The following is an 11,765-nucleotide window of genomic DNA, read 5'->3' on the forward strand; positions in this document are numbered from 1 at the left end:
TTGCTGTAATAGGATCGCCAATTGCTTGGTGCGAGAGAAAATTACGGTTGAAATTCGTAACCTGTTGGATAAAATCGAGGCATAGTACTATGAAAGAGCAAATGCAATATTTTGAAACTCACTTTTATGACTTTAATAAAACCAAATCGCTGCAGCATATTTGCATATCCTTTGCATGCCGATTAAACATGATAATAATCGCTTCCATCACTGCCATAAAATCGTTCCCAAATGCGTTCTGTTTAAATATTCCTTGCAACAACAAACGACCACTGCTTATGTCTGCAATAATCCGTATCGTAAACCATTCAACGTAGAAACAAAATAAATTCACGTTTTCAATATTTGTGTCCTTTTTCAAGACGAAAAAAAAACACAACGCTGAATGTAGAACATAATTTAATGCTATTCTTTTTGCGAAAGTATAGAAGAGTTTACGCTTAAAAGGCGAAAACAACAAGCAAAGGAGTGGAAGAACAGAACCTCCACAAAACAAAAAGGTTAGGGTGAAAGGCAGAAAACAAACAACACCAACGTTGCGTCGTTAACGAATCAAACCCCAGTAGGCGGGTGCGGTTTTCGCATGGGCTGTAACATGTTAAGGTAAGCAGGCTGTTTACCTTAAAGGGAAACGTCTTGAAGGAACGGCTGTTTGAGCTGTTTAAACGCTGTAGAAACCGTGTGTCGCCTGCAAAAAAGGCGAACTTTCTTTCATGGCGCATGGCGCGTATTTCCAGGCGAGTTTATAGATGAAAAAAACTCCCTCAAATGACTATTATATCTTTAAATTAAACAGATTGTTTTGTGATAACTCGAACGTTTTTTGAACAGAGTTGAGCTACGTTAGGACGTAAAGAACAGCCACCAAAACCTGCTCCTATTGGGTTTGGCACGGAGAGTTTACTCTAGCTTTACTAGCCTGAAGCAAATGTGTGTGTGCGTGTATATTTTATCCAATTTGACGGGTGGGGAGTTTCATTTAACGGTTTGGCAAACGGTATTTCGTTTCATGTTTCACTAGGGAGAGATTTAGAGAGGGAGAGAGAGAGAACGAGGGGGACGATGATTTAGATTCTCGTCATGTATATTTACCTGCTACATACACACGTGTCTGGATGGTTAAATGGTAGCCGATGGTGGTGAGAGCGGGTGGTTGGTGTTACACGTGCCACGGGGACGCCACACGCGTTTGGGCGTAGTTACACGACTACGCAACGAAAAGGTAATGTTGCTCAAAACGCACACGGTGGTGAGAGCGGTGGGTAAACAGAAAACCCAAGACTTTAGGGAAAACTCGGTCTTAGCTCTTTTTTATTCTCCTAAATTTCAGCTTTAAATTATGCGAGAATTGATTAAACCTTTATCATTGTACAAAATAGAAATGAAATTGATTTTTACACAAGCTTAATAGAAACATGTTGGGTGTTTCCTTTGCAATATCATCGAGAATAATACAAGTCTAAAACGAAAATAATAAAACAAAAATTTAACATTTAAAAGTAGACAACATCATTAACAATAACCTTTTCTTGTCACCTCTTTTGACACAGCAGCAACCCCCTTCTTCCGGTTAAAATTTCACTCGCAAAAGGTCAAGCTGAAATCACACCGACAAGCCAAATAGACAGCCTCAACCTCCCCCTTACCGTCTGCCGTTGAATGCATTTTATTTGCACAGTCAATCGATCGCCACTAATTTTCCGTTTTCCGGCCACTGTTGGTCGTACTGGGGGTTGGTACGCACAGTAGTGAAGTAGAGTTTACAAACGGAATTGAAGAAAGCTAAGCTTGCCTTTAGCTCCTCACAACCACATTCGCAGATTGGGAAGATGGACAAAATGGTCAACACAAAGGAGAATCCTGCATGTACGACAACACAGCACAAAGAATGGTACAAAGTACGGTCGTCACCCTACGAGAACAAGGAGAGCTGTCCTTGTACTTGCATGCGCGGTTCTTTCTTCTGGCCTTCCGGGTTGCCATTCTTTTCGGTTTTTACTATACACGTCTACGAACAAAAGTAGCTCACCTCCCTGCCCCTTGGCAAAGGCAAATCCTTCACTTCAAGCACCATTGATTTTGGGCCACTACGGAGTATCTTCACGCAGGAGTAAGAGAGCCTCCAGTAGCAGCAGCAGCCTCTTGCCACACTTGAAGCAGAATGCGCGTGTGTGTGCGTGTGTTCGTGTTTCCAAGGGCTGATCCCACTCGTCCGCCTCCTTTACACAGGATTGATTAAAGGTGATAGTACACGGTACCACCACCACACCAACAAGCTGGTCACCACTCCACTTGGGCTGAAGATGAAGTGCTGCTGGCGGTAGTAGTGATGGTTTGGGATTACACGCCAGCTTCAATTTCACAAGCACAGCCTGCTTTGTGGCACAAAAATTGGCGAACAGAAAACCGTTTTCAATTTCTGCCAACAATTGAAGGACTTCCGCATACACACAAACACACGCACGCACAATGGGTGAAATCCGAGCATCAGCAGCCGTGTTTCGGTAGCACATGGTTAAACCGTTGGCTAAGCTTGCTTCGTTAGAGGAAAATTCAATCTTCCACAGCATGTGAACGTGGGGCTGCCTGCCGGTGGGAAAAGATAACCCTCAGCTGTAGACAAACTTTTTGACTCGCAGAAAGTGGGGAAGAGAGGGCAAGATGGAGCGAGAGAGAGAGAGAGAGAATGGGATCCATCTATACCATCCATATCCGTTTGCCGATCCATCGATGCTGCTGCTGCTGCTGTTAGTTGTGCATGGTTGGTACGTTACAATCGCCACGATGCAATGGAAGGAAGTGCAACCGTCCAAGGCAGGATGCACCAACACTTCGCCACCAACTTTAGGAACTTTGCGATCAAGCGGATTAAGTTTCATCATTACTTTGCTCAAAGAGTTGACTGCTTTATCGTCCTTCAGCCACAAAGGAAGGATGAAAAGAACCGGATTTAAGTGGAAAATCAATTTTCTCTGCAAAGATTTTAAAATCTGCTAGTACTCGTTCTTCTTTTCCTGAAATCATTATTAAAAGCGAATTTAATAAATGATGCCAACAAGGTGTGAACAGACGCTTTGAAAATGTCGATCATATTTTTAGACTTTACCGCTTCCATTCCGCGTAAATCGTAAATCCTTCTGGTGCTGCAATAATCTCACCACGAGGTTTTCCACCTCGTTGTGTTTCTTTTTTTTCGCCAGTCTCCAGTCGGCCAATATCACACAGCAGGACGCCATCGACCGCCACGTGGTGTAGGTGCGTGGTGTCTTAATCCGCACCGGCTAAAGTCCTCCTCCCGTGGACGTGCGGCGCGCCCTACGGGGGCTCTCTCACTGCATGAATCCACCGTTTGCAACCAGTTGGCAACAACATCAAACAAACGTTGTTAATTCCGTATTGAACGTAGGGCAGCGGCAAAGGCTTCCCTTTTGCTTCTTTCCTGCACTGTGCTGGCGTTTTTATCCGGGGGGGGAGCAAACCATTTCATCTAATGTCACCTGCAACGTGCCATATTATCCGCGTTGGGGTGAAACAGTCTGTCATGCTGCTGTGTGTGTGGTGGTGACGAGTCTGTATCTGCATTCAAACGAAAAACAGTATTGAGCCGTTCGGTCGCAAGATGAAGAACGCGCGTGGCGTGAAATGTTATTTTTATGTCGTTTTGATTGCTGCTGGAATGGTTTGGTATTGTTTTTGCGTTGGAATGGGACTGGGGGACAATACAAACGGGAAATAGGGTTCGACGTCGCCTGGGTCGATATAATAGGGGAAATTGGGAGTAAAGTTTAGATAGAAACAGGTTGTTTTCCATTGTGTTATAGACGGTTCTGGAGGGATGTGAAGAATCTTTTTACCAATATCCCTCCCTGAATTGCTGAATAAGTCAATTTTTGTCTTGAAGAATGGGTTATTTTGACCCTCAGCATCCCAACAGTACCAGTTCTTCTTCTATTCGACGTAACGTCCTACACGGACATGCCGGCCTATACAGGCTTTTGAGACTTTCATAACCACGCAGCCGGATAGTCAATCCTTGCTACGGGGGGACGGTCCATTCTAGGTTTGAACCCATGACGGGTATGTTATTGACGACTGTACCACGGGACCGCCCCTAGGACCAGTTGTGAAGGTTTATTAGCTTATCTTGGTGATTATCTTGTGACCGCGAGGCTACATCAGGTGAAATATAAAGCGATAAATGAACTATTTGACAGGCGAAATATCTGTCAGATACAGTTAAAGGGCTGGGGGAGACACAACAGCAGCTTTCGAAATTCACTTAAAAAGAATATCTTCTTAAGCAGAACATTCCCTAATTGCAAAAAAATATGAATTGTTGACTCAAAATTGACGAAGTACTCGATATTGAAGTTATTTAATGGATTTAGTTACGATTTTGTACACGTTATTTGTTTACATTGCATGTCAGCTGCTTGCTATGATGCTTTATCCGTCAGATATTTGGCTTGTGAAATAGTTCATTTCGCTGTATATTTCACCTCATGTGGCCTCGCGGTGACACTTGTGGGAGAGTCAAAGATCTAAGTGAAGTATACTTGCATTTCAAATGTACTAAATTAAGTCTCTTTAGCAAATTTTGGTGTAATTTTGTGGAAATCGTTCATCTACTGCTTTACTTACTGTTAATCTGCTTTACTCAGTACGATCCTTATTGGACAATGATTTCAGTAAGGTTTCTATGACACGACCTCCGACCTAAATCGACACTTGTGTGACGCTCCCTGGACGTTATGAAATGGCCGCTTATCGCATCTCACATCGTATTATATCCTATATCACATCTGGCGAATGGTTATGAAAAGCATCCAATGAAGGCCTTCATCTCTCCTCATCTCATCTTCATTTCGGGGAACCCAGAAGTTCTAGAAGAGTATCGGTAGCAACAATCTGAGTTGTAGCTAATTGACGAAGCAGGACATGAAGTATCGAGTAGCAGCAGTTGAGGTCAGTACTACCAGGAAGATAGTATCAAAATGCAGCGACGAAAAACTATAAGGTTCATCTTCAATCCATATCAAATCCCATTTCAACAATGGTGTGTTGAATATCATCCAAGTTTAAAATGCTTTTTTTGTTATTCCTTTCCAAAATTGCTAATCCATCTCCACCTCACCCTCTGGTCCTGCGATCCTTCCCCTTTCTCGGCGATCTTTTCACCGATTTCTCAGCTCCGGGTCAAACGATTCTTCGCCCATAATAACGAATTGTACTCGATTTTTTTACTCATTTGAACATATTCCATCCATCACCATGGATCGACCATCAACCAAAACCAACGCTAACCGCCATCGACACCATCCCGGAATGTCCGGACTTCATTACATTGCATTAACCATTGATCGTGCCACCCTGACCAACTGACTATTCAGGATGGAAAGACTCCATCCTGCAACTGCCGAAGAAATGGCTCTCGACATCGGAAGCTACCGACGAGTTTGGATTCCCCCAGGTATGTGGTCTGTATATGTGTTCTCTAGGGCCAACAACTGCGACGCCTGCACAACATCGTACCGACCGATCGTTTTAATAAAGCCCGTCTAGGCCTATGCATGAATGTAAAAGAACTTGCCACAATGACCCATTACTCATCGCAAACGCACCGTTTTGTTTTTCTTGCTGCCCAGATGCTACCCAAGGTACCGCTCCCGACGGTGGAACAAACAATGGCCGAGTACGTGCGGGTGCTGCAACCGATCGTCACACCGCAACAGCTCGAGCGGACCAAATCGATCATTAAGCAGTTTAGCGCCACGATCGGCCCGAGCCTGCAGGAGTACCTGCAGGCGAAGCGGGAAGCCGACGACAACTGGGCGTACTACTACTGGCTCAACGACATGTACATGGACAATCCGCTCCCGCTGCCGATCAACTCGAACCCGGGCATGGTGATGCCACCGCGCAAGTTCACCACCGTTAACGATCTGGCCCAGTTTGCGGCCCAGCTAATCGACCAGCTGATGGACCACAAGGAGATGCTCGAGGGGTTGGTCTCTTACCGGACGCCGTTGTTGGAGCTTTCATGCCATTTCCTTTCCTTTCCAGCGGCGGCTTGAAACAGGAACGGGCGACCTCCCGCGAGAAGGGGCAACCGTTGTGCATGGCACAGTACTACCGGCTGCTCGGTTCCTGCCGCCGGCCGGGCGATCCACGCGACAGCCAGTACCTGCCGCCGGGTGGAGAGCAGACCGACGCACACGTGATTGTGTGCTGTCGCAATCGCGTAAGCAGTAGTCGCGTGTAAGACGGCACGTTTCCTCTACTAAATCCCCCGTCCCTTTTTTCCCCCGCAGATGTACTGCGTCCCGGTAAAGGCGGGCGATCGTGGCCGGCTGAACGAGAACGAGCTGGCCGCACAGCTGCTACACATTCTGAACGAAGCGCCCGGCCTGCCCGAAACTGAGGCAACCGTCGGCATTCTTACCACCGAGCCGCGACCGAAGTGGGCCACCGATCGGGAGCTGCTACTGCTGGAGGAGCAGAACGCCCGCAACATTGAGCTGATCGAGACGGCGCTGGTCGTGATGTGCATCGACGAGCCGATCCCGCTGTCGTACAATGCGCGCGGCTTCAATGGGTCACCGGCCGGGGCACACTATGCGGGCGGCCGGGACGAAAGCAACATGGCGCACGAGATGATACACGGCGGGGGCAGTGCGTGCAACACGGCCAACCGGTGGTTCGACAAGACGATGCAGCTCATCATCTGCAACGACGGCACGTGGGGCCTTTGCTACGAGCATTCGCCGTCGGAGGGCATCGCCGTCGTGCAGCTGCTGGAGGGCATTCTGAAGCGCATCGACGAGGCGGCGACGGCGAAGGATGGCCCCGGCACGGCGACCGCGGACCGGCTACAGCTGCAGCAGTCCCATCTGCCACCGCCGGAGCGGCTGGAGTGGATCGTCCGGCCGGAGATTGAGCGGCGGCTGCGCGAGGCGGCACGATCGGTGGATAAGTACGATTTAGCTCGTTGTGCTTCATGTAACCATCGTAAACAATTATTCATACAAAAATTTCACTAATGAGTCGTTATTTGAGTCCCGAATTGCATACCAAAGATGAACCTCTTAAAAGTCATGAACCATTTGAGAATCACGAATCTTCAGATACGGATAGGTACTCTGATTAGGAGTCGTGAGCTGAATGAATTCTCAAAGCTAAGCAATGAACTAGCATTTAAAATTATGATATCAAGTTTCTTTGTCAAGCGAATCGAATCACGAATTTAATACTCAATGACTCATGAATCTCAAAAGATTCCATACTCTTAAGAGACGCGCACACATCTTTAGAGATTTATAACCCTTTAGATATCATTTAGATTCCTAAAGATTGGTGAATCTAAAAAATCGAGATTCAGATTCACTGTATCATTCAATCGCTTTGAGGAATCACTGAGATTAATGAATCTAAATCTGAGTAACCCATTGAGTTGAGTTGAATCCCTTCGCTATACCTCATTACTACTTAACCCCTCACATTCTAGACGGATTGAGGATCTTGACTTCTACGTCTACCGGTACAAGCCGTACGGGAAGAACTTCATCAAAGCCTGCCAGGTCAGCCCGGACGTGTACATTCAGCTGGCACTGCAGCTCGCCTACTACAAGTAAGTGGCGCGGACAGCGATGCAAACGTTCACCAGACATCATTCCTCGCACCCACTCATCACTCTCGTCGTTCCAGGCTCTATGGACATCTGGTCAGCACGTACGAAAGTGCCTCGACCCGGCGGTTCCTGCTCGGGCGGGTCGACTGCATCCGCTCCGCCAGCCTGGAGGCGCTCGAGTGGGCCAAAGCGATGTGCCAGGGCGAGGGCGCGAACGTGACGCTCGAAAGCGACAAGGAGGACGACTACAGTGCCGAGGCCGCCGGGGATGTCAAAAAAGTAACTTTCAGTATTTACAGTGTATGTAAAGAACCAATGCAAAAAGTCGCCCTCTCCCCTACTTCCCATTCTCCATATCCCGTGAGTTCTCCGGACACACACGCACACGCACACACACACAACTCCTCTATGATTCGGCCAGCTTCCTTCACCTCTTCCTATTCGAACACATCGAACTATCGCTGCATCCTTGGATGTGAGAGGGTTGCCTAGAGACTCGCGCTAGACTAATATTGTGCGTATGCTTTTCCGTCGCTTGGTTGCGGTTTTTCTTTCCTCTTTTGTTTGGTTTTTTGGTACTTTTTGTTGTTGTTCTTCCTTCGCTTGTTGTCATCTACAGAAGGACCATCTGCGGGAGCTGTTCCGATGTGCCGCCGCCCGGCAAACCGAGGTCATGGTGCAGAACATTCTCGGCTACGGCATCGACATCCATCTGCTCGGGCTGAGGGAGGCCTGTCGGGAGCGGGAGGGGATCTTGCACGAGCTCTTCACGGACGAGTGTTACAAGATTGCTAACTGTTTTCTTCTTTCCACTAGCCAGGTACAGGGTAGGGAAAGGGAGGGGAAGGACGGAGGAGATGAACTTGCACTTGGATGACACGCACTAGACGGCACCCCACCATGCACACACGCACCCGGGATAAGCGTTATGATATCTACTTGCACCAACGCACCGAATGCACCCCTCCCCAAAAAGCACCACTGTGGGTACTGCACCACTGTCTCATTTCAATTGCACCCCGCGGCACCCTCGGACAGATATGGAACCTCGCGTCACTCCCCGTGGAGCTCGTCGAACAAATTCGGAAGGACAAAGTCGCCGTTTTGTATCATTAAAATTAACTTAACTTTTTTCTTCTACTTCATTCCCGCAATCATTCGCTTGGCGCCGTCTCTCTCTCTCTCTCTCTCTTGCAACATATTTTAGGTGGCCTGCTCGACCAACAGCTTCATGGGGTATGGACCGGTCACACCGCACGGCTACGGTGCGTCGTACAATCCGCACCCGAACGAAATCATCTTCTGCCTTTCGGCCTTCTTCACGTCGGACAAGACGAGCGCGTCCCGGTTCGCCCGCTCGCTGCAGGATTCGCTCGACGCCATGCGCGATTTGCTCTCCTAAGCGGCATCATAACACACTTAAGAAAAAAAAAACCCTCTTCTTCTTACTAAAAACAAACATGTTCGCTACTAATTCGCTACTATACATCGCCGGTGGCCTTAAACGAACGAACACGAACACGGAGAATGGAATGGAGCGCAACGGAGGATAAGGAAGATCGTGAAGATCGCTTGCAGTAGGAGCAAAGGTGTAGTGCGCTAAAGCGGACGTACACATGAAACATATCAAGAAAACGAAACATATCAGTTTTAATCCAAATTGGTCTGTGTAAAGCTTTCGTATCGTGCGATCTTTCCCGGGAAGATCCGGGAAGATTCACACCGATCGCGGAACAACCAAAGAAACGGATACATATCATTAGCTTGTAAGGGAATGGTGGTGCTGGAAGGCAACTTTCCGCCCACCGAATAGTGTTACTATATACAAAACTATAACAACCGTAGGGACAAGGGAAGGATAGGAATTGTTTGTTTGTTTGTTGTTGTTGTTGCTATTTCTCTCCCCTTGAAGGCGTGTGGGGCTTTCGCATAGTATTACACACGCGTTCCCCCCCCCCGCTGCTTATTATTGTGATTTTACCCGTTATTGATTATTATCAATTCATCAAAACTGGATAATCGTGTAGTAGCAATATATATATACATATACACCACTTCTGTTGATCGCGTACAGCCGTATGTCGTGCACCCGTTTGGTGAGACGTTCGTCCCCCTTTAAGGGTGGTGTGTGCGCGATTAGAAGTTTTGGTTGATTAAGCCCAATGTAAAACATTAGCAATGATGTAAGTGCAGCTAAAATCCGTTGCTTAATTCTATCGCATATTGTTGATGTAGTTGTGATTCTTGTTGTTAAAGGAAACCCGATTTTAAAGCACTCTCTATTTATCCAATAACATGAGACTAAAGCATTTAGCATTCCAACTGATGGCAAGCGTTAAACCATGCGTTGCGTTGTTAATAAGTTCACTTCAAAAGGAACATTGTATCGAAAAAAAACAAGATTATTAGCATAACAAGAAACAGGGCGACCACTTTCTTTCAGCAGGTCAAACGTACACTTATATTATATTAAACAAATGCTTAGAAACGTTACTTGCTTACAGAGATGTATTTTAGTAAAGGAAAAACCCAAGAATGCGTTTTAAACGTTACAGTTATGTTATGTGCTTTTGTTCAGGGCTTATTTACACCAGATTCAAGCAGGTCATTATTATTGTAGCAAATATTTAACAGACATGTTGATTAAAAATCCATTTACATGAGTTGCGCTACTGTTAAACAGCGCAACAATAAAAAGGACAAAACTATCAAAGTATATAAGTAACGTATTAAAAAGGCTATCCTATTGAAGTAGCATCGGAAAATGCATAGTGCACCCTGCAAACACATTGGTGCAAGTGTGTGTGTGTATGTGCGTTGGCAGTGCATTTATAGTTGTAGCAGTAGTAGTAGCACACACCTCCATGGCATGGCATGAGCTCAGTATATACATACATACATGTATACATATTTAATATGCCCGCACAGTATAATCTTGTCCATTCATTATTAGGCGCATGGAATCGAACGATTCAGGTAAAAACGTATATAACAATATATATTATTAACTATTAGAATATTGGAAAAACCGAAAGATTTCATCACAATCGTGTCGACCGATAATCGTTTGCATCGTGAACAATGCGTGAATTCCCGTTTAGAAAGGTTAGTGCAGAAGAATTTAACAGAGAGTGGCAGAAGAAGCCGATAAAGAAGCCGTGCACGTGCACTGTCAATTGGAAAAATTGCTTCGAGCACTGGCTAGCTACAATCGTTTGGGGCAAGTTGTGTCCGGCAAGGAAGGAGCTTCACGGTGCATTGGACACATTACTATCGCACGCCATACCCATATCAACACCATTAGGAGCGATTAACATACATATCGATTACATATCAGCTCTATAAAAGCATAGTAAAGGAAGAAAAAAACGAAACAAATCCTACCACTTCAGCGGATCAGACCCCGCCAAAGTGTCTCCTACACATGTCACATTTTTTAGCAACGATGCCACGCGCACCACGCATCCATCGCTCTTAACGCAAGCAGCTGTTTGCAGTTTTGCGCGGTAGAGTAAACGCAGCAGCAAAATGCATGCATTTGGCTGTGGCGCGTGGTAATAGCGTTTAGGGATTATTCGCAGCCATTTAGGCTGTGGTGTTAAGTATGGTGTTGTTGTTCAATGAGTACGAACTATTGCTAGCATTTAGTGGCGTGTGTATACATGTTTAGACGGGCGTTTTCTGTTAGTCTTAGCCTCGTGCCAGGTGGTGGTGGTTGGCGCATACCGAGTATTAAACTTGCTTTTAGCTTTTAGCAACGTGTTTAAAACGGTGTTTAACTCTGCTGTCGCTGTAGACTACTGCTGTGTTGTGCTTATCCCGCGTAACATATGGTTTGAGTATCAGCACACGATCGATTCGTGGCCAACTTCATGGAACAGGCTTAAGTAAACAGTAAAAATCACATTTTACTCAGAACGTACTTATTGAGGGATTCTACTCGAAATGCGAGTTTGGAGTGTTTAGTACAATTTAAAATGCCCCATAATCATGATGGTCTATCGGCTGCCATGCCCTGTTACACAGTAAGCCTGTTACGCAAATGTCGGTCGTGTGCGTGTTGTGAGTGAACGTACTATAATGAATCAATAATAATAAAAGAAATCAACTACCCGTACAGCAGAGCAAAACCAAAACT

At 46.1% G+C, this 11,765-nt stretch overlaps 1 protein-coding gene across 1 annotated transcript in view; it reads left to right on the forward strand.

Annotated features, from left to right (window-relative positions):
* The window catches only part of LOC1273593 (choline O-acetyltransferase), a 37,453-nt gene extending 25,690 nt beyond the window's left edge, over positions 1–11,763 (forward strand). Inside the window, exons 2-9 of the mRNA XM_312586.6 lie at positions 5,391–5,470; positions 5,646–6,004; positions 6,064–6,241; positions 6,312–6,973; positions 7,505–7,627; positions 7,705–7,927; positions 8,247–8,447; positions 8,835–11,763. Coding sequence (XP_312586.6) covers positions 5,646–6,004; positions 6,064–6,241; positions 6,312–6,973; positions 7,505–7,627; positions 7,705–7,927; positions 8,247–8,447; positions 8,835–9,029 — 1,941 coding nt within the window. The 5' untranslated portion in view covers positions 5,391–5,470 and the 3' untranslated portion in view covers positions 9,030–11,763. The remainder of the gene's footprint in view (positions 1–5,390; positions 5,471–5,645; positions 6,005–6,063; positions 6,242–6,311; positions 6,974–7,504; positions 7,628–7,704; positions 7,928–8,246; positions 8,448–8,834) is intronic.
* The last annotated feature ends 2 nt before the right edge of the window (positions 11,764–11,765 follow it).

Source organism: Anopheles gambiae, chromosome 2 (assembly GCF_943734735.2).
Source record: "Anopheles gambiae chromosome 2, idAnoGambNW_F1_1, whole genome shotgun sequence".
NCBI classification, from domain to species: Eukaryota; Metazoa; Arthropoda; class Insecta; order Diptera; family Culicidae; genus Anopheles; species Anopheles gambiae.